The sequence below is a fragment of the Molothrus ater genome, chromosome 4 (genome assembly GCF_012460135.2).
Source record: "Molothrus ater isolate BHLD 08-10-18 breed brown headed cowbird chromosome 4, BPBGC_Mater_1.1, whole genome shotgun sequence".
NCBI lineage: Eukaryota > Metazoa > Chordata > Aves > Passeriformes > Icteridae > Molothrus > Molothrus ater.
Window position 1 is genome coordinate 12,568,805 of NC_050481.2, and position 23,195 is coordinate 12,591,999.

A 23,195-nucleotide genomic window follows, 5' to 3' on the forward strand; every position below is an offset into this window, starting at 1 on the left:
AGGAAGCCGAGGGTCACTGAGCCTGGCTGGTACTCGGGAGGGGCAGGCAGAAACCCAGCACAAGCCGGCGAGCATCGCTGCCACCTGCCCGGTGGAATGTGCTCCGCTCCCAGCCAAGCCTTCAGACGTTCCAGGGTAGAAGCGTGAGTGCGCTACTACTCCTGATATTTTTTCCCTTTTTTTTATGAGATCACGTTATTGTACGGCCTTTGGGAGGGGCTGGGTGGAGGCGGGCAGGGGACCGTCCTCCGCCTGGATCGCCGTCCGCCCAGGGGGATGGAGTTTGCAGAGCATCCCCTCCCTCCATCCCGTCGGTCCCGTCCCGTGGCTGCGCTCCCCTGGGGTGGCGGCTCCCCGCACTTGGCCCCGCCGCAGCGAGGCCGGGCGGGGCGATCGCCGCGCTTTCCCCGCGGGGCTGCACCGAGTGCCGGCCGTGCCGGGAGCAGCAGCACCGCCGCCTCTGCCCCGACAGCAACCTGCACGGCTGGGAATAAAAAATAAAACCCTCGCTCCCCGCCGCCAAGGGAGGGCGGTCCACACCGCGGAGCTTTCCTCCGCCCCGCTTTTTTGTCGTTTTTTTTTCAGTTTTCCCCTTTTTTCCTTCTCCAGGAGGAGAACGCCCCGAGCGCGCTTTCCGCGCAGTCCCGGGCTCTCCCGGCCGCGCCGAGGGGCCGCGGGCGCCGCCGCCGCGCCGGAGGGGCGGGATGGCGTGGTCAGCCCGCTGGGTGCTGTGCCTGTGCCTGGGATGGGGCTGCCTATGCCTGGCTCTGGGCGACGCGCTGCGGCCGCGCCGGCTCGGGCTGCGGCGCCGCGCTGCTCCGGGAGCCGTGCGGGCCGGCCGCGCCCGGGCCCCCGACAGAGTGGCGGAGCACATGCTGCGGCTGTACGAGCAGTACCGTGACCCGCCGACACCGGCCGGGCCGTGGCTCCGCCGGGGAAACACGGTGCGCGGCTTCCGCCCGCTGCCCTCAGGTGAGTGCGCTCCGCGGCCGGGGAAAGAGGGCAGCACCGCGGGGTCAGAGCATCGCTGGGGTGGGGCCCGGAGAGCGCGGTGGAGGGGAGAAATGAGAGAATTGGAGGAGTATCCCTTCCTGCGGGGACTGTCGTATATTAGGTTATGTCCTGTACTTTATTGCCTTAGTACTTCTGCTCTGCATCGGGTATCACTGTCATCAGGATAGCTGAGTACAGTGCGAGGGAGGTGGAGTAATTAGCAGATCTTCTCCGGAGTCCCCTGTGTGTTAGTGGTGTTCTGCACCTGTAACTTCTGTTGGAGCCAAGGGCTGATCTGCGCCTGATGGAGCCGTGCCATGGTTTGAGGTTTACTGACAATGAGATGCAGTGGCAGATGAAGTCAGTTGAAGCATGACTTAGGTGTCACAAATACCTCATCTTGGCATCTTTGGAAGGGGCGCTTACAACTCTCCGTGATTACACACTGGCATGCACAGGTAGATGGGTGAAAATGTAAAAACATTTTCTGTAAGGGAGGGGGATGTGTTTAACATGCCAGCATCTCAAAAGAACCATGTCCTAGCAGAAAGAGAAAAGTCACTGTCTTGGTGCTAACCCTAACCCTTCCCTCTTGTGGTTTTTGTGCATGTGAGCTCCACAAGGGCTAAATGGAATGGCCAGAAGCCAAAGATGAGCATCGCTGGGATGTCCTTCCCTTATCTGCTGCACCCCAAAACCTTGCTGTGTGTGGGACAGCTGTCAGGGCACACAAAGAAGCCCCATTTGCCAGTCTCTTGCTTTTCTTTACACCAGTGTGCTGACCCAGTGCCTTTTTCTTAGACAAGCATCAGTAAAAGTGAGAGCTGTCTGTGAGATTCAGTGACTTGCTTCAGGTCCTTCCTATCTGAGGAAAGAGAGCTGTGAGTGGCAGGCTCCCTTGCTTCTTCAAAAGCAACAATGTCTTTTATAAGGCAGCTCTGAACAGAGATCAAATACAATGAGGAATGAGTTGCTTGGTGTCTTAGGTTTCAACTCTGCAAGTTTCTCTGTCCACAGGAGAGGCTTTAGAGGAGTACTTACCCTGGGTTTGGAGCATCAAGAGCCAGGACTCTGCCCAGCTCCTGCTCTTTCTGAAGAGCTCTCTTGCCTTTCTAACGTGGCTTGTTTGCTTCGTGAAGTCTTACGTCCTTGACTCTCACTGACTTAAGCCTACCAAAAGAGGGGAAGATGTAATATTCACTACAGCCCCCTCCCTCCCAATAAAAGGAGAGGTTGTTAATGACCCTAGCAGAGCAATATTTGCTCTGTTACAGATATCTGATTAACGCCATTTATTGTTCTAAACCTAGAATGTTGTTGGTTGAAATCCCATCTCTGTGGTCTTTCTGATTATATTAGTACTCTCACTTGATGTTGAGTGGCAGCAGTCCTATAAACACACTGCTTGCTAATCCTTTTCCTCCTCCAATGCTTTCACAGATCGAGTGCCAAAGCAATAAATTGGTTTTAAAAATCGTTGACACTTTAATAACTATTTATGCAAAATATTTAACCAGTTAGCTGTTGTCTTTCTCTTGCTGTTGGCAACAGCAGCAGCTTATTTTGTGTGGTTATTGATGGCAGAAAATCTGTTTCCAGAAAGCCCTTATATTTGATGTTCCTCAGGGGGGTGGTGGGTGCAATGGAAAGACCTTTTCTATCTTCTTTCCTTGGGCCCAACTGCCTGACAAGGCCTGCCATGAACATGGCACATCCAGCAGTATTCCTCTTTCAAGGTACTTTGTTTCTAGATCCTCTGCTTTCACTGTTGCGCTCCTTGGCTCCAAATTTCAGTCTTCCACAGGCTTCCCCTTGTCCTTAATGGGATGCATCAGTTAATTTAATATGTGATGTTGCTATTGCTCCTTCACATTTTGCCAGTCCCTCTGCCAGCCCCTTCAGGACTCAGCTTTTTGTCTGCTGGGAGCAGAAGTTCCCCCAGAATTGTCCCATGTCTCCTCCATCTACAGCAAGAGGTCTTGAAGCAAATTTTCAGTGGTTTCATTTGCAGTTTAACCTTGCAATTTAGTCTGACATTTTCAGGAGAGAAACTCTTCCTTTTCTGAAGCACAAATTTTCTGAGCTCCCAAGGGTAGCTGTGGAACCTTTCTGTCCTTGCTTTTCGTCTGCGGAGGTTTCTGCTTCTTCTGCAGCACATGGAAAAGGCCCTTCCCCAATCTCCCAGGTAACCCTGCAGACAGATTTTGGAGGCTCTGGAGTGTTGTGTGATGAGACCAAAAGCTCGTAGGATTTCTTGAAGCTCATCCCTGTTTCTAGTCAGAGAACAGGGGTGTTGCATGTGGCAGCTGTGGCCTTGTAACCAACAGCCAACAAAACCCAGCTAAAACTGATTGATCAAAACAAGCATCCTCATTCCTGGTAAAAGCAAGTTTCTCTTTTTGTGGCTCAGTTCTCTGAGGGGATGGGACCAGAGCTTCAGCCCTATGTGGCACCTCTTTGAAGCCTCCTGCCCTGAAATCTCTCATGCACCAGACTTCACAACCAGGCTGGACAGTTGCTTGTTTGGGCTGGAGCTTTTGGCCATTGATTTTGATGAATGTTCATGTGATCATTCAGGCAAATTTGTTTCCTGTTAATCTTGCTAAATCTTACCTGGGCGCATAATTGTACAGTTTGAACAGCCCAGGAAAAGGAGCCTGTGGCTGTGACAAAACTGAAAAGAAACCCCAAGCCTGAAATCCATGAGGAGTGCAGTGAGGATGTACATATATCTTTCTCTGAGTGTTTAGTTACACTTTAGTACTGTTCTCTTTTATGGACTTAACTGCTCTAATTTGTTTCTCTGTATTTGAGTTGAGGGATGTTCAGCCTGTGATTTCTGTAGCAGCTCTTCTCGCTGTTGCAGGACATTTCTGGGACAGCTCTGGTAGTCCTTGTATTGCTTTGGACAGGCCTTTTCCAGTTCTTTACCTGTGGGTGCCACAGGAGTGAGTAGTTTTCCATCCGTTGTCACTCTAAAAAGACATAGGAAGAACATGAGCCACAGTGGAGCACTGAGGCAGTTCTGGCAAGGGAACTCTGGAGCTGTGGTCCTGCAGGGGCGTCTGTACACAACTGGTCTCTCCTCCTGGAAGAGACCTGAGCAGAAATGTGCTTACCCTCAGCACTGCCTCTGGAAGTGTGCTGGTGGCTGCCCAGGCTCAGGAGTTGGAGGTCACATACAGCACGAAGAAATAAAAGAGCGGAAAGATAAAAGCCTCAAATGCAGATTAGGTTTGCTTCTGAAAGCATTTTTAATCCTAGCATCACTTAAGGAACACGGCTTGCAAATGAGTCCTGACTTTGTTTGGAAGGTCCTCCTAATGGTGTTATAGTAAAGCTGTACAATCAGAAATTACTTTAAACTCTTTTTTAACGACTGAAGTTCAAGTAATTTCAGGTATTACACCTGCCCCTAGGCCAATTCTTGTGGTTTTAGAGCTATGTTCTCCTCCCTTTCCAAAGGCCTTTCTTCCCTTTGTTGTGGTGCGAAGTGCCCACGCAAACGGGGAAACAACGGAGCTCACCGGCTGCCATCAGCCTGCAGAAACCAGTCCAGGCCAAATGCTGGCCCCTTTGAGCACCAGAGTATCAGGGGCTCTTTGCAACAAGAGCTTTACAAATATCCAGTCAGGAGACTTGTGTTTTTTCCTTCTGCGTGTTTCTTCAGTTTTGGGGTTTGCTGGTTTTTTTTGCTGCACTCCTGTAAATACAATGCAAGCAGTAGCATCCTGGTATTTTTCAGGAACTTGACAAACATTAAGCTAAGATTTGGGCAGATGAGCCCAAATCTGCAAGCCTCTGAGGCAAATGAGCAGGATCTGTAGGTTTGATCTCTCAGGACAGAATTTTCTGGCTTCTGCCACTGTATGTCTCACAGTGGTGCCATGCATGTGAGCAACCTGTGTTGGCAGTTCCCTGCCAGTCCCTGTTTCTAGAATACATTGCTTCAGCCTGAGGAGCTGTGGCATCAGAGCACAGGCTGTGCACAAGTTGCTTTTCACCCCAGCAGCCCAAGTGCAATGAATCATGGCTGTGAGGATTCTGCCCATATTTGTGTCTGCTGTGGATATACCCCCTTAGCCTGCTTGGCTTGTGCCAGCTTTGAGCTAGATGTGTTTAGTCTTCACACCTGCTGTGGTCCTCCTGCTTAAAATATAGAGAAAAGAGATCAAGTGGCCACTGTGCAGCACACTTAGGCTGTTCAACGTGCAGATTTGTGGGTTTCATACCATGAAACCCTCGTGTAAGTTAGGTCCCGGGTATGCAGCTTCGCTGTTTCTACACAAGTTGTTTATTTGAGCAGCTGATAGCTTTAGTCCATGGTGAACTTGCTGCTGTTTTATATCAAGTTGCTAGCTGCTGTGATGTTACCTGCTTTGCTAAAAGAGTTAGTAAAACCAGTTTGGCACCCAGTCCTATGCTCTTTCAAAAGGGAGAACTGCATCCCATCTTTTCCTTTTGCACAGAACACAAACTGGTAACTAGGAAGCAGCAGCCAAGTAAGAGGAAGATGGGAGAAAAGACAAAATCTGGTTTCCAAATCTGTTTTTGTTGAGGAACTTGTTCCTGTTTCCAGCTCCTAGTGAACTTTTGTACATGGGCTGTGAAGTGATGAGAACAGGATTTTACACCGGAAATGCCGATCCATTCTTAACCAGGCCCTGGCACAAGGGCACCTCTTTAATATCTCCTTTAAATGATGGCTAATGGTGACTGTATAACTAAATAGGCCTCGTTATTGCATCCTTTTTCACCCGTGGGATAGATTTGGCAGTCCATAAAAATGTCAGGGCATCCTCTATAAAGGTAAACAGACCACATGTTAGCAGATTCATTCCAGCTTATTGATGCCTGAAATCCCCCTTGTGACAGGAATCTGCCTGTGCTAACAACTTCGGTCTTGACAGACCTACTGCACTTCCTTAAAAACATGTTTCTAATGCCAGTCACAGGCCTTCCTTGCCAGCTGTGGGTTGGTGTGGGGAGGTGAGGAAGTGTGAACCGTGCCCCTAAGATCCAGCAGGTACAGGTACTTCAGCTGCTGTGCCAGGAGCTGGGTTCGAGTAAACAGTCTGGAATGGTTTCCAGCAGAGCAAAAACAGTCTTGTTTCAATGAAATGAAATTTTCCCGAGCAAAAGTTGCTTTTGTAGTTATTTTAAAGCTTCCTTGACATGCCTGTTATTTTAAAGGGTAATTTCTACCCTGGGGAACACTTATTTCAGTGCAATGCTCACACGTGGGAATCGGGTATTGGTGTCACACAAGTGGTATACTGGACCCAGTGCTCCCAAATTTTGATGGAACCCCAGGTTATGCAGTTGGGTTTCTGGAGGTGGAATCTGGTGGATCCACAGATGTCTGTGCTGGCCACTAGTAACTGTTTTTGAGGTGATTTTGCAGATGAAAGATGGGAGAACTCAGAGCTGCTGAAGCTTGGAGGTGGTTGTGTAGGAAAATAGCACCATCTACTGCAAGTGCTTTGTCTTGGCATAGAGCTGCAGGCTGGAATTTAGCTTTTAACCAAAACTATAGATTCCCTCTGTGTCTGCCCCATGCTGTCCAGAATTTCTTGATGAACAAAAGGAGCTTCCTTTTTCTTTTAATACAATATGCCAGTTTAGAAAAGGCAGGATTTTTTAAGTGGCATTGGTAATAAAAATTAAGATCAAAACTTGTCCTTCAGTATACAGCAGTGATGCAAATAATAGCTTCTTAAACAGATGCCCATGAGACACCATGAATTCTGGCTCCTGAGACTGATCTACTCAGTGCCCTGCAAAAGTGTGTATTAACCTTATTACATCCCAAAGTATGTAATAACTTTCTTACATCAATGGTTACAAACCAATCAGAGATCAGGTCCTCATGTATGCCTGGTGCAAGCATAATCAAGGGCTGGTTTTGGCTTGAGGAATAAAAAGTGGGATAGAACTCCAGGTAAATCTAGTTCCCTAGGCATCTGTTATAGTGGTATGTGAGTTTTCAGCACTTAGAAAGTTACCTATGCGCTCTGCTGTCAGATGAGGCTGAACGTGTAAACAAAGATTATTCCTTAGGTTATTTGGCCTTTTCACTCTTTTGGCCCTGTTCTGCTGAAGAAAACATGGAGTTTTTTTCCATAATTCCATGAAGCAGTGCATCTGCTAAGTTGGGGAGAAGGGTTCTCTCTTTCTTCCTGCTTTTTTTAATGTACTTATTGGAATACTATGACACAAAAATGTCCAGAAGAGGAGGAAGCTGCTTGGATTGCTGGGATAGGGATGGGGCTGCACAGGGAGAGTCCAGGCGTTTGCCACACTTACCTGAGTGGCACTGGCCATTGGGATACTGCAGGCTGGAGGCACAGAACATGAAATTGTCAATGTCTGTGAAAGATGAGTACTGGAAATGATGTTTTCACTTGCTCGGGCAGGGGACTTCCTACCTTGTGTGGAGGGTGGGAGTGGTGTGGCTGGTCATCCCTAGTCCATGGCCATCTCTGTGCTTCTCATTGCTTGGACTGACCCTTTGGAGAGGCTTTTCACACGCCGTGGTGTCCAAAAAGCATTTAATTCTGCATGCCCCCATTTCCATCACGTGTCAAGATGTTTCCAGCCCTTTGGGCGGGGCTGCAGACCGTACCTTAGCTACACTGTATTTGAGTTTTCCCTGCCAGCCTGGTTTTACAGCCTAACATTCTGATCTGTATTTCTCTTTTCTCTGAAGGACAGAAATAACTGCAGCCCACAGGGATTTTTAAAAGAAAAATTACACCTTCCTCTTGAGCCTTGCTGTTGCACTTTGTGGGGGTTAGAGTCCCCCACGTGTTCCACCCCACGACCCCTCAAATCTGGTTTTGCGTTGGCTTTCTTTGGGCTGTTGGGGTTGCTCTAGTACTGTCTGCCTGCCTTCAGCTGTATGATTAAATACCTTCTAACTCTGGCATGAAAACTGATAAAGTGTCCAGGATGGAATGACTAAATGTACCCAGTGTAACTGATTGCTCTAGCGGGAAACTTCAGGTGTGATTAGTACCTGACTTAGCCAAAAGGTTGTCAGAGCAGCCCTGTGTCCCCTCTGGATGACATTTTTAGATGCCCGTATTCTTACGTGATTACTTGTTTTTCTAGGGAGCCCTGAGGGCCAGGACGTGTACGTTTTTAACCTGACATCACTCACAGAGTCTGAAAATGTCCTGTCAGCCTCAGTGTATTATTACATTGGTGATCTGCTGCATGTGAAGTGGAACTGTTCCCAGCCCAGTGGCTGTTCCCATCACCAACACAGGAAACCTGAAATTCAGATACACCTTTCAGTTTGGACCTTTCCTTCAGCTGGGAGCCCGGCTCGGAGCCTGGGACGTTTCCTCATCAATGTCTCCTCTGCTTACCAGGATGTCCTCTCCTGGCAGTGGAAGGATATCACTCAGCTCCTGCACGAGGCAAAGCAAAACAACGAGCTGTTGATCAGCATTAAAATGGATCTGCCCGGCCATCATCCCTGGGAAAGGGTGTCTTCCTCCCACGAGCCCTACATCCTGATCTACGCCAACGATTCCGCCATCTCCGAGCCTGAGAGTGTTGTGTCCACTCTGCGAGGACACAGTCATCCTCTGGCCAGGGTCCTTCCCAAGCCACAAGGCCACAGGAGGAGGAGACGCTCTGCAAACGTCCTGTTGCCACTGCAGAACAACGAGCTCCCAGGAGCCCAGTACCAGTACGGGGAGGAGCAGAGGTGGGAGGGCACGAGGCCCTACAAGACCTTCCAGCCAGAGCTGACAGACAGGGCCAGGAGCAAGAAGAAGCAGAGGAAGAGCCATCTGCAGAAGAGCCAGACTCTGCAGTTTGATGAGCAGACACTGAAGAAGGCAAGGAGGAAGCAGTGGAACGAGCCCAGGAGCTGCGCCCGGCGCTACCTCAAGGTGGATTTCGCAGACATCGGCTGGAGCGAGTGGATTATTTCCCCCAAGTCCTTCGACGCCTATTACTGCTCAGGAGAATGCCAATTCCCAATTCCAAAGGTATGTTGCTTTTTCACTGTCTGTTACCATAAATTGGGCATTTTGTTTGCCATGTCTGAGGGGATCCAAAAGCAATGGATCCAGGCCCACTCACTTTCAAAATATCCCATGGTTTGTAAGAGCTGGTTGCATGTGAGTAGCAGGGGTGGCTGATGTGCTCCTAGCCCTGTGACCTGGATTGATGAACTCTTTTTCAAATGTCCAGTGTCATTCTTAGAAACATTCCTAGTAGATCCTGGAGGCTGCTTAAACCTGGGATTTGAGGCTGGCCTAAAATGAGGGGCATGCACAAGTAACAGCTGCAGGAAACATCAGTAAAGGCAGGGCTCTTGGACTCACTGCAGCCTTTCATTCCAGAGTCTTTGGTCCTGCCACAGAGAAGCCAGAGCAGTTGGTTCCAAAATATATGTGGCATTTCAGTGGCTTAGGGAGGCAAGGGAGTCTCCCTTTGAAAGTGGTGGCTGGAAGAACAGCACCCAAGGGGATGGAGCCCAGGCAAAGCAAGCTGCAGAAGGTGGGGTCCTCTCCTTGGAGGAGGAGAAGACTTGCCTAGCTCCAGCTGCAGGGTGGGCTTCAAAGCTTGGCATCACAGGATTTGCTGCTACTGAGAGTGTGTTTGCAGAGGGATACCCTGACCCTCAGGCAATAACAGACTACTCTGTGCCTCTGGGTACATCACGTTCCCTTGCTAAGGGTGAGCCCCTAGAGTTAGCAACCTGGTGGGTAATGGAGAACAGATGTGCCACCCACACCTCCAGATGTGCATGTTTTTAGCCATGCCCTGGTTCTAGCCAGCTGGTTTGACTGCTGTCCAACCCACCTGTGCTGGGAGCATGACCTGGCATAGAGCTTGTGGCCACAGAGATGTTTTCCTGTCAGAAATGAGAGCTCACAGCTGCCTTTTGTGCCCTGCTTGTAACCCAGCTGCAAGAACACCCCGCAGGGCAGTAGGTGTTCTACCTTGTGGCATGTGATCGGCAGGCTCAGGACAACTGTTGGGCCCCCAGTTATTCTGGGGAGAATGCTGCCCAGTAGCTGAGTAAGGAAACGTGGCTGGGGGCTACCAGAGCTTTCACTTCCCTTTGAAGACAGAAATGATACAGAAATCTAAGTTGTATGATAATCCAAAACTTGTTTTTAAATCCCTGGCTGCTACTGCTGAGGGGTATAGGTACTCTTGGATTCAAAGCAAAGCAACAGAAATGTCTTTGATCAGCTTAGATGGGGATTTAAAACTTCATGTACTAATGTGCTGAGCAAAAGAGATGACAAGCTGGAATTCACAGTTATTCCTGATCTTTTTGCAGGTCCATATCTAACCCTTAAGACTGACTCTTTTTTCCCAGAACCAAATCATCTCTCATTCCAGCAAAACTGCAAGTTGAACATTTGGCCAAAATGACATGGTTCTGTGTATTTCTCAGGGACATGTGATGGGATACACACTAAGCTGTTTTGATTCCCAGACTGTGTGTGTAAGAACAACTCTAAAAGCCAAAGCAAAAGTCCCCGGCTAAAAGCTGTATCTTGTGTATTTTTCATGCTCACTTATCTCTTGTACAGATACTTGGATCAGGAAGTATTTCAGGCTTCAGAGAAAAACTTTGTGCTTTTCATTCCTCTGCATTGGTTTTTTATTTTTATGAACACCTTAAATGGCTTCTGGTTTTGTGATCAAGAGTTACCGTGCCAGGCAGATTGGCTTTCTCTTCAGAGCAAACCCAAGCTCTGGTGACTCTTTTCATGAATTTAGGGAACTTTGCCCTTCAAAGTTTCTCCCCTGAGAAAAATGTCACTTTAGTGTGAAGCAGAGCTGTCTTGGAGGCTCACTTCCTCAGCAGTGCCACTGGCTGCAGATGTTCCAGCTGAGGGGTCTCAACGGGGCCCTTCAACAAAGCAATTGTTATTATTATAGTGAATCCATGGCAGTGTGGGTGCAGTGACATGTTCTGCCGTGTCTTTCTCTTGCAGGCCATGAAGCCATCCAACCACGCCACCATCCAGAGCATTGTGAGAGCTGTTGGAGTCGTCCCTGGCATCCCCGAGCCTTGCTGTGTTCCTGACAAAATGTCTTCCCTCAGTATCTTATTCTTTGATGAGAACAAGAACGTGGTTCTGAAGGTGTACCCCAACATGACAGTGGAGTCCTGTGCGTGCAGATAACACCTTGGGAGGCTGTGGGCAATGCCAGGGTGAGGGCTTGCTGTCTGGGGAAGGGGTGGGCAGGAGTCTCATCATACCTGCTTCATGTTTGCACTGCCATACATCTCCTTTGGACAAGAAAATGTAAAGAAATTCAGTCAGTGAGAGTGGGAGGAGGATGGATTCCAAACAGCGATTCCAAGAGAAGTGAACACAATCTTCATTTGACCGTGATTGTGACCGAGACGCAAGGCTTGGGAATGGCACCTGACTGTACCTGTTGGAAGTGAGAGGGGAAGGAAGGATCTGCAGATTTTTGAGACTGCCCAAAGGACATGGTGATCTATTTTTGTACAAGGTGTTGGAAGCAGCACAGGCTGGTACTTCCTATCTCTGTTCTAATGGTGACTAATGGCAAGGGGAGGTTAGAAATGTAATAGTCTTCATTTTAAAGCTAAGTTTCTTGCCTTAGGTTTTAGAGTAGTACAAGGCAGCAAAACAAATCTGACATCCTGAAAGCTGTAGGTAAGCCCAGGGGACCATGCATCTCCTTGGCAGGAGGTTACCCACCTTGTGTGCGAGTTCCTTTCTCCTGACAGTGCTCTGTAATTGAGCCCTTGGGAGCTCAGCAGTCCCGGGCACAGGAGCTCCAAGCAGCCCTGCTGAGGGTGTCCCTCTGAATTCTGCTATGGACACTCAGCAGGCCAGGACTGTGGAAATGCCACTCTCAGTTAGATGGCTGAATGACTTGTTCACCTCGAGTTCTAGAACAGTCTTCCAAATAATCTGTGGGCTGCCTGCTTGCAAGGGGGCTGTGGCCAGGCTGTGCAGTGGCCTCTACTCCCAAGTAACAAGGGACAGGACCAGGGGTCACAGCCTCCAGCTGCACCAGGGAAGGGACAGGCTGGACATTAGGAAGAATTTCTTCATGGAGAGGATGGTCAGGCAGTGGAAGGGGCTGCCCAGCAAGATGCTGGAGTCACCCTCCATGGAGCTGTTCAGGAGGAAAGGGGCACTCGGTGCTCTGATTTAGCTGGCAAGGTGGTGATTCGGTTCTTCCATCCTCAGGGGGCCCTGAACTCATCAGCAGCAGCAGGGTGTCACTCCTGGGGCAGGGCTGGTCCCAGAGACTGGCACCCTCAGCTGAGGAGAGGCTTGTGAGTTTGCAGGATGGGTTTAGTGGCTCCTTTTTCCTTCTAAAACCAGCATTTGTAAATGATTTCTAGGGAAAGGTTTATCTGTGTACAGAGTGTCAATTTAAAAAAGTGAAAATCACCCCCAAGAAAGAAAAGTTATTTTGTATATGGAAAGAAACTTTTACAGATGCTTCTAATTTATTTTGTATCCATGGCCCTCCTAATGTATCCTCCTTTATCTCAGCACTCTTCAAGCCATGCAGTTTTCTCTGTCAGTGCAAAGATGAGCTGCCAGGACTGTAGGGGAGCTCTAAAGGACAGGAGCACCCGCAGGGTGAAGGGCATGTTTCACAGCTGATGGATAAGCTTGTCTGCTCTGTATTGTTTTCCTCCAGTCATGTGGACATTGTGCTCGGAATTCCGGAGAAGTGGAAAATAAAATGGCTTTAAAATGAAAATCCATGTTTTCCTGTGTGGCACTCAGACGTTTCCAAGAACATTCAGGGCCGCCTGGGAGAGCCTTTCCTGAACCTCTTCAGGCTTCTGGTGCTTGGGGCTGTGGGGTTTGTTGTGCAGAAAACATCCCAGGCTGTCTGCCACAGGTCTGGATGTGGGTTTCCACAGTTCCTCAGAGTGGGGAAAGGCCAAGAGGCTGGTGGGAAGGGCTTCCTCCCAGGCCTGGGCAGCCTCAGGACACCTCAAGTTTTGTTTTTAAATGTTTGTTCTCTTTTGCTTCCAAGCCCAGGGCAAAGCTGAGAAAAGGTGGAGAGTAGCAAGTGGGACTCCCATGTTTAGATCCATCCTTGGATTCCAGGTTCTCCCGGTGGGTCTGTGCTGCCTGAGGGAAGGAAACGTTGGCAATACCTGTTTGTTCACCTGTGCAGCTGGGAGGAGACACTGAGCATGGAATTGCAGGGAAGCTGCACTTGTGTAGTTACTGGAGGAGAAGCATCCTGCCCCACGTCCTGTGGTCATTTCCCCTCTGGATCCTTGTTTGCCTCTGTGTCTCTGTATCCCTCTGTCCTTGCTGTGTATCTGTTTTTTTCTCTGTCTTTCTCCATGCCTCACTCGTGTTCCTTTTTATTCTCTGTGGCGCTCCCCAAGACATTGTTCCTCACAGGATCCTTGTGTCCCGTTCCCTGTTTCTGTTTTTCTTGCCTTTTTTCTTGCCTTTTTTCTTGAAAGTTATATGTCTGGTGCAGTAGAAAATTTCAGGCTCCCAGGGAGTAAATAGTTTTCTTTAAATCATTATAGTTTGGGGTTCTTTTACTCACAGGTAGCCTGAAAGTTTCTACTACAGAAAGAAAAGGAAAAGAAAAGAAAAGAAAAGAGAAAGAAAGAAAGCCATAAGCAGTAGAAACGTTCAGGCTACTTGGGGGCAAGAAAAAAGGCAAGAAAGGGAAGAAAAAAGGCAAGAAGAAAGGCTAGAAAAAAGGCCAGAAGAATGGCCAGAAAAAAGGCAAGAAAGTCAAGAAAAAAGGCAAAAAAGGGAACAAGAACGGCAGGAAAAAAGGCAAAAAAAAAGGAAGAAAGGCAAGAAAAAAGGCAAAAAAGGGAAGAAGAACGGCAGGAAAAAAGGCCAAAAAAAGGCAAGAAAAAAGGCAAAAAAGGCAAGAAAAAAGGCAAAAAAGGGAAGAAGAACGGCAGGAAAAAAGGCCAAAAAAAGGCAAGAAAAAAGGCAAGAAAAAAGGCAAAAAAGGGAAGAAGAACGGCAGGAAAAAAGGCCAAAAAAAGGCAAGAAAAAGGCAAGAAAAAAGGCAAAAAAGGCAAGAAGAACGGCAGGAAAAAAGGCCAAAAAAGGCAAGAAAGGCAAGAAAAAAGGCAAAAAAGGCAAGAAAAAAGGCAAAAAAGGGAAGAAGAACGGCAGGAAAAAAGGCCAAAAAAAGGCAAGAAAGGCAAGAAAAAAGGCAAAAAAGGCAAGAAAAAAGGCAAAAAAGGCAAGAAGAACGGCAGGAAAAAAGGCCAAAAAAAGGCAAGAAAGGCAAGAAAAAAGGCAAAAAAGGCAAGAAAAAAGGCAAAAAAAGGAAGAAGAACGGCAGGAAAAAATGCAAGAAGAAAGGCAAGAAAAAATGCCGGAAAAAAAGGGAAGAAAAAAGGCAAGAAAGGCCAGAAAGAAAGCCCAGAAAAAAGGCAGGAAAGCCCAGAAAAATGGCCAGAAAAAGGAAGAAAACCCAGAAAAATGCAAGAAAGGCCAGAAACAAGGCAAGAAAAAAGGGATGAAAGGCAAGAAGCACCCACAGTAGGACCTTGAAAAAGAGTGTCATGCTATTGTTTACATGATAGGAAATACGCCGGTCTGACCCTGCAGTGGTTCTGACGCTGCTGGATGGACCTACTGGAGGCAGTGACAGTATGATCTGTGTAGCATATGGGCATCAGTTTGGTTTCATCAATGAGAGTGCAGGGGAGTCCTGCAGATTGCATCATGTTCAAACTAACAGGGTAAGTTTTCATCAGTTGAAACTTTTTTTGCGGACCCTCACTGAGCATAATTTGTTGCAGACTCAGTGCATGCTGGGCTGACCTAGGAGTGTAAGGAGCTCATGTGTGCTACTTTTTGCTTTAGGACACTCTGAGGTATTTATTCCTTTTGGGATACATGATAATAATTCCCAAGAGAGGTAGTTATAAGATATGACATTGGGAAAAAGCTTGTGTTGTTGGAATGTTGTTGTCAAAAGTTAATTTTTCCTTCTTAGCCAGTAGTTAGCTTTTTGCTTTATTTTTGTGGTATCAGTATTTTATTGTTTAAAAAATTGCTTCAAAATAACTTCAGTGGTTGACCACCAGTATCTTGTTCAGATTTGCCTATTTGCTTGTAGCTAAAATGTTTACATATTGTTTATCATTCTATTTAAGAAGCTGCTGCCCAGTCAACTGGATAGTAATAACTGAATATCTGTCTAGGACATAGGGAGAGGATTTAGGTAATGTCTTTGTTTTCAGAAAAAAGTTCCAATGTAGTTTCTAAATAGATGTGGACAAGTAGCTTTAGACCCAATTAAAAAAAAAAAAAAAAAAAAGGGCTTGAAGGAAGCGCTGCACTGCTGTCCAGGGCAGTTGGACTCGTTCTGTGCCTTCTTTGGAGGTGAGGAAAAGGGGATGAAGACTCGGGGCTCTGATGCCGTTGGGGGCACCCCAAGGTCCCTAGGAGAGGGATGGGGGAGCAGGTATGTTATCATGTAATATACAACAAATTATAAATATAAATATGAAAATTATAAATATAGAACCATTTTTAATAGTTAAATAAAGCGGGGTTTTTTTATTTGTCAATAGGCAGGGTTTCGATTATAAAAATTAAAAATACAAATAATATAAAGGTAGAAATCTAAGTATAGAAATATAAATACATATAGATATATATAAAATTTAAAAATATAGGAAAAATTAGTTGTAGCAGTAGATATGATACATAATATAAATAATAATTTAAATATATTTTTAGAATTTTATATATATTATATATAATTATTAATGTAATGCATCAAAAGAAACTATAAATATAAATGTGAATATAATTATACAAAGTATAAATAAAAATATGTCAATATCGTTTAAAAGAAGGGCTTTTTTTGTATTTATTTGGTTAGAGAAGGGGTTTTTATTTTGAATACTAGAAGTATTATAGAAATATAAATCTAAATATAGAAATATACAATCAATATATAAAGATATTTATAAAAACACAACCGAATGACGCCGCCTTCGGCCGAATCGAACGAGCTCAGCCGAACCTTACGACCTCGACAGAATCGAGGCGAAGCTTACGAGGCTGGCTGAACCGAAGCGAGTTCGGCCGAACCCGGCCTGCTGCTCTCGTGCCCATTAATTAGCGCGAGTGCGGTCACAGCCTAATGTGACCCGGTCGTGTCCGTGCGATGGCCGGGCCGCCCGCAGGAGGCGGCAGCAGGAGAGCCCCGAGCCGGGCGAGTTTAACGTGAGGCGGCGCCGCTTTCCCGCCCTCAGGGAGCCGAGCCGAACCGAGCTGCGCCGAACACACGGAGCGGTTCCGAGTTCAGCCGAACCGAGCCGAGCCGCGCCGAAGAGGCCAATGCAGCCGACAATAGCCGACTTTAGCCGATAATAGCTGAATTTAGCCGAACAGCCGTCTCTAGCCGAGTGTCTCCGAAGCGAGCCGAGCTCGGCCGAGAACAGCATCCCGGGCAGGGCGAGGCGCCGGGTCGGGTTCGGGGTGCAGCCGGGGCTCTGTGAGGCTTCCCCGCCTGTCCCTCTCTCTACCCCTCCTTCCTTCTCCCCGTATTCTCCTTCTTTCGCTCCCTTTCCCCCATTCCCTCTCATCCCCAAGCCCGGCTCCTTCCTGTCCTGTCCCTACCCCGCTACTCCCTTCTGTTCCCCCTCTGTCCACCCTCCCTCTGCCCCCCTCCTGGGCTTTCCCTTCCCATCCCGCTTTTTCCTCCACAGCCTGACCTCCCTCCATGCCCTTTTTCATCCGCTGCTATCGCTCCTCTCTTCCCGCCCCCCCTTCTTTCCCCCGCAGCCGCGGGGCTCGGGGTGCCGGAGAATAAAGCCCAGAGGGCCGGAGCCCGGCGCCCCTCGGCCCTTGCAGGAGTCTCCGCGCGGGGCCGGAGGCTCTCGGCGGATCCCCCCGTGCCGCTCAAACACCCCGGCCGACAGCGCCGGACCTGCGGCTTTCCCTGCATCGCGCTGAGAGTGGCCCTCGCTCTGTCCCATCCCGTCCTGTCCCCGCCGTCTCTGCCGCTCCCTCTCGCTGCCGCTCGCCCTAACCTCAACCCTTCTGGGGGCTGCCCCCCCTTTTTTGTTGCAGCAGAATCCCTTTTTGGGGAGATGTGCATGTGGAAAGGGCTTGAAGGAAGCGCTGCACTGCTGTCCAGGGCAGTTGCTGTGCCTTCTTTGGGGATGAGGAAAAGGGGGAAAAGACTCGAGGCTCTGATGCCATTGGGGGCACCCCGAGGTCCCTAGGAGAGGGAGCCCCACTGCAGTGCAGGAGCAGGTGGGTGGTGGGCAAGGGGGGTCACGCTGGGTGCTGTCCCCCAGAGGGACCCAAAGCTGCCACAAAATTCACAGGGTGGAGTGGGTGTAGAATGCTAAAACCCGTTATTCCTTTTTATAGGTACTGGTAAAGAATAGGAATTTGTATCTAAATTCATTTGGGGAGAAGCCCTCTCTGTCCACTCATTTGTTTACAGGAATGTAGGAAACTCTAGAGATGGGTAGTAGTTTTGAAAATATTGCTGTAACGTTTTTATCTAGGAATGAACCAAGCTGTGCCCTGAAACCCTGAAACAGCTGCAGGGGCTGAATGCAATAGAAAGGGCTCTCTGGCACTTTTTGCCTCCGTTCTCTGCCAGTCCCCAAATCCTGTCACAGTCCCGGAAGAGGCGCTTGTCATCCAGAGTGCCAAAATGAAGGCCTGTGAAATCCTAGCTCTACCTTGTGTTTCATGAGGTTTTTTTACTTCATATTTATGTCATTACAGAAAGCAAGGAAAGAAGAAATGTGACTGGTTCCCACTATTGCTGTGTGAAGGCTTTTTTTAAAGGCTGGTGTGTTTATATTCTTTTTTTTCACTCCAAGCTTGACTTTTCCCCTCGTTTTTCGAGGTCTGCTGCATTGGGTGTCCCAAGGAGGGTTGGATTCCTCAGCAGGGGCCTTAGGAGATGTTGCTGATTCTGCTTTTTCTGAAGGTGTATCAAAATTGCTACCAGAATGACAGTTTTCTCCACTGGAATGCTTTCCCTCAATGCCATCAGTGCACGTGCATGTTTTAATTATGGAACCAGACGGACTAAGAAAAGCCAACACCCGTAGCAGATTTCTGTTTGCTCTGTTTCTGTGAGAAGCGGGCTGTGTGCTGGATGGGGAGAGGCGCTGTTGGAGAGTGGCATCAGTGCCAGGTGTGAGCTGTGAGGATGATGAGGGGCTCGGAGCAGCCCCAGGTGTGAGCTGTGAAGATGATGAGGGGCTCGGAGCATCCCCAGGTGTGAGCTGTGAGGATGATGGGGGCTCGGAGCATCCCCAGGTGTGAGCTGTGAGGATGATGGGGGCTCGGAGCATCCCCAGGTGTGAGCTGTGAGGATGATGGGGGGCTTGGAGCAGCCCCAGGTGTGAGCTGTGAGGATGATGGGGGTCGGCTCCTGCCGGGGGGAGGCTGTTTTAGGGGGAGGGTTTGGCTCAGCTCCCTTTTGCATGGAGCTGCTGAGTAGAGGGGTTTATGGGGGGCTCCTGGGGCTGTCTCATGGAAGGACTGTGAAAGCTTCTCACAGGGTCTGGGGGAACACCTGGATACGCAGAGCATTGCTTAAAGGAAGTGCCGAGGGACGAATCTTTGTGCCGGGAAGCAGCAGCCGAACAGGTGAGCCCGTGTGGATTTGTAGCAGGGACTTCTGTCCTTTCCCTTTTCAATTTCATCCTGCCAATCCCTCCCCGGTGCCCCCAGGGGAAAAAAAAGGAGCTCGTGAGGACAAAAGAAATTAAGGAGAGGGAAGCAGCTACTCTTCTGTTATTGTCTGTGTTTGAACTGGGGGGATCCCCCTTCACTTGTGGTTTTAAGGGTGTTGATTGAAGGAAAACTGCCTTTTCCCGGCTGTTAGGGGTATCACAGGGGTGACAGAGAATCCCTGTGTTCTACTTTAAGGGGAACGGGAAAAGTATTGTTGTCATATTATGGGCTAGATTTGAAGGTAGCTACCCCATTTTCATCATCCTAAGGTTTAAATTGAGGGGGCAGCCCTGGTGTCCCTCCTTTTAAAGGGTTTGAATTGAGGCCAAAATCCCCCTTTCCCCATCATTTGAAGGCTTTCATTTGAGGAACACCCCTTCTTTTCTACTCTTCTAGGGGATGAAATTGAAGGGGAGAACACATTTATTTGCTCTTGTTGCAGTGAGGTGAGCCCCGCCTGCGGCGTCAGTTTCGGGGTTCAATTGCAGGAAGCTGCAGCTCTGGCAGCGTTTGCAGGGCTGCAATCGGGCTGTGCTGCTGCATTTGAGGGCGCTTCTCTTGCCCGTGGTCCGGCACGGAACGTTCCCGCTCGGGAGCGCTCCTGGCACCGCCTGGGCAGTTGCTGAGGCGCACGGGGGATTTGGCGCGGCAGTGCCGGTGCGAGCCGTGCGGAGCCGAGCTGTGCCGGGCCGGGAGAGGCGGCACGGGCGCTGCTGCGCTGGCCCGGCCGGTGCCGGCCGCTCTGTCCGCTCCGTCTCCAGTTGCCTGCCTATGGCCGCTCACGCAGCCACATTTCCCAACAATCTTTTGGATACTGCCATGAACAAAGACAAGACTAACAGGGAAGTTCCTCCTGAAGGGGAAAATGTAATTATTATCTCTGAGGTCTAAGCATGTGGGGCGTCTTCTTGCATCTGTCACGCCCAGGCTTTTCAAAGCCCGGGCTGCCGAAACCCTCCGGGCTAAGAACTGGCAGCGATTCTGGCAGCCAACACTGCCCTCCAGTGTGGGTTGTTTGAACTCCATTCTACAATGGCTTTCTTTTTTGGGGTTAATAAATGCATTTAGAGTGCATGGACGAGCATCTCACCCCATGACTCCATCTAAATTCCAGAAAATAATTTTAAAATCTTCACAAATCATTGCTTACCTTTTTTTTAGGGAATTACTTTGAAAACATAAATGACTGTGTAAATATAGAAATATTCCTTCTAAATTTATATACGGTTTTATGTCCCGTGTAGTCATTTTTAAAAGATCTACGGAACTGCTGGATCAGCTTCAACAGGAATCTCTTCAGTGAAACTTGTGAGAGAAAAAGGACTTCATTCCTTCATATACTGAGCATTCAAACTATGACCTACCACAACTCACTCAAAATAAAAAAACATGGTGAGGTTAGAAACAGACAGAAGCATTTTGCCATAACCTTTGCAGATCTTTAAAACACCATCAAGAGAAATCAGCATGTTGTCAGACTATTATCCCAGCAGATTTCTGACAGTCCTTATAGTATAAAAAATAATAAAATTCTTACAAATCCAAACACCTTCCAGCACCCTCAAAACATGAAGAGCTGTTCATCTCTAACCATGGAACTTGTGTCACAGTCTGCACATCATGTGGATATACACAAACATCTCCTTCAGAAATAACTGGGGCCCTTTCAGGCATAGCTGATTTTAATTTATTACGTAATCATCTTACTTCTATCATTCATCTAGAAATTCCTGTGAAATTTCAATCCAGGTTTGCAGGCAAAGACATCATTAATACAACATTGAGCTAGCATGCTCAGGTAGTTCCAAACAACAAGTCACAGAAAGATTAACTTAGCCACATTTTCTGTCTTTTATCAAGTAAAAGGGCAAGGACACAAGGCAATAGCCTCAAGTGGTGCTGGAAAGAACAGGGCATTTCTCCATGAAAGCCTTTCAGGTTTCTTTTCTGCCCATAGCCCTGTAACCTCACTGTGCCATAGGGAACATCCCAAGAAGACCAGGAAGTGCACTGGATTTACTGAAAATGCCAACAATGGGCATGTTCTGTGTCTCATACACTTCCCGATGGCTGCAAAGGCACACGGGGCTGCAGTGACATGCCATGTGCCAGCTGGGATCTGGTGTCACCCAGGTGCCCTCAGCTCCAGGCTGGCAGGGCTCTGGGCCCAGGGCAGCTGCCCCCAGCCCCTTTCCCAGCAACCCTCCTGGCTCCATGGTGGCCGCAGGCCTTGCCCAAAGCCAGATGCCACTGGCAGCTTTCCCCCTTTGGCCATGCACAATTCCCTCACCCTGAGTGGCACCACTGGCATCCGGCTTGCCTGCCTGGCCCCTGCGCACTGCCAGCCTCTTCCAGGGCACCCTGAGCCCTGTTCTACCCAAAAGGATGGCAGCAGCCCCTGCCCACATGCTGGGGGATATTGCTGGCTGGGGGTCTATGTACAAACTGTGTGTGAATGGGATGGGACTGCTGTGGAATGTGCCTCGAGCTGTTTATTTTTCAGCATCAGTCTCTTTACATGGTTATGCCAATGGGAAGATGCCAGCAGCTCGTGTCCCTGACAGCAGACAAGAACTCAGTGTTACAACACAAAAGTTTTTTGACCAATCACGCAAAGCAAAAGCATATTGACAGTAGTTCTATCCAATCACTATAGGCACAGACATCTTGGTTAAAACAATGCTTATTTTGAATAAAAGACCTGCTTGTAAGCCTTAAAATACAATGCACAGAGCTCTATTATTAAGCTTAGAACTTCCTAATATCTTGCTAGATATACTTTTCTGTAGCTTAGGGAGTATTCTAGATAGATGGTAATACACAGGCCATAGTTCTATTTGTCCGTACTTTTCTACTTCTTCTATCATTTTTCTGCTGACAAATCTTACGGTTACTGCTTAGCTCCAATCACAGCTCTGCTGTCTCTGAGGCCTGCCTTTTGAAGCTTTCCCAAAACTCTCTGATTTTAAGAATTCCCCCAGGGGATGTGGCAGGAAGCTCTTGGCAAAGCTGCTCAGCCCTTCTGAGCCTGGGAGCCACAGCTGCCCTCAGGCTGCCAGGGAGAGCAGCAGCAGCCTCCTGCAGGTGCCTCCCAAGCCTCCTTTGCTCCTGGCTGAACATGCCCAGCTCCCTCAGCAGCCCTTCACCAGCTCCAGTGCCATCTCTGGACATGCCCCAGCCTCATAGTGTGGTCCCAAACCCGAGCCCAGGATTCCAGATGCACCCTCAGCAGTGCTGAGTACGGGGACGTTGGTCCTAAATCATGGAATATTCTGAGCTGGAGGGGATAAATGAGGATGGATCCTAAAGTATGCCAAAAAAATTCTCACAGTAATGTTCAAATGTTGGGAGCAGCACAAGAAAGGAAGACATTTTTGATATCAGAGCATCAAACAACCTGAATTAATCAAATTAAATGAAGAAACAGGTTACGATGGAATAAACATAATTTATTCATATATTGCTTTCCATAATTTTAAAACTTGGCTTTATGCGATTGGTTTTTAGCATTTGTCACTTTCCTTTTCTTGACTAGAAATGAAATAGTTCATTTAAAAATAACACCAAGATGTACCCATCCTTGGCAATAATGAAGGCCATCAATAATGGCGGTAATGCCTCTGGGATAAAAAAGTCAAGGTAAAAAAAAAAAAAAAGATGACCCCAGATTGGAGCCAGAGAAGACACCACGGTGCCAAGAGGGAGTCCACCCTGGGGAGAGCCCGTGTGCTGCTGCCTGGCAGGCCTGGGTTCCCATGGTGCAGCAGGGGCTGCAGGCAGGTTCCAGCAGGGTTCCATGCCCTCTGACCCCCCCATGGCACCTGGATACTGCCTGGGACATTCCGTTGTTGCCCGGGCTCTGCCAACTGTCCTTGGGCAGTGCTCCGCAGAGTGCAGCAGCACAGAGCGAGCACAGCTCCACGCAGGGAGCATTGCTTGGCCTCAAAGCCTGTTCGCAGCGCATTTACTGCCACTCGGGAGCCATCCATCGCCCACAAGCCTGGTGGCTTGTGCCAGGTAATTCTGTGCTTTGCTGCCATGGGGCCAACAGGCCAGCCATGGCTGTCTCTGCTGCATTCCAGCACTGAGCACCAACAGGAACACCTTCAAACCCAGGCTCTTGCTCCTGCCTCTGCAAGCTGACAGCAGTTTGCTGGGAAAGAGTCACTGACCGGGGAAATTGCCTTTAAAGCCTTGTTTATGCAACCATTTAGCATTATTATTCCCCAGCTTGCAGTGGGACAAATCCCTTTCAAGGGGAGAGGGCAAGGTTGCAGGAGGGCTTGCTGCTGATGCAGCTTGAATTTTAAGTGTCTCTGAAGAGCAGAAGAGCCAGGCAATCCCTGGGAAAGGAGGCTGACATGGGAAGCTCAAAGGCCCCCGGGTTCTGCCCCATGTGCTGCCAAAAGGTGCCAGCACTGAGAAGGAGAGGCTTAAGGGCAGACCCGGCAGATGTGTGGCAGGGGGAGCTCTAGGCTTTTCCTGGGCAGTGCCTGC

At 48.6% G+C, this 23,195-nt stretch overlaps 1 protein-coding gene across 1 annotated transcript; it reads left to right on the forward strand.

The window, feature by feature from the left end:
* The first annotated feature begins 385 nt into the window (after positions 1-385).
* Positions 386-12,732, forward strand: BMP3 (bone morphogenetic protein 3). Its single transcript, XM_036382612.2, has 3 exons — positions 386-972; positions 8,107-8,996; positions 10,968-12,732. Exons 1-3 carry the CDS (start codon positions 705-707, stop codon positions 11,157-11,159), a joined length of 1,350 nt encoding a protein of 449 aa, XP_036238505.1. The 5' UTR covers positions 386-704; the 3' UTR covers positions 11,160-12,732.
* Positions 12,733-23,195: the final 10,463 nt, after the last annotated feature.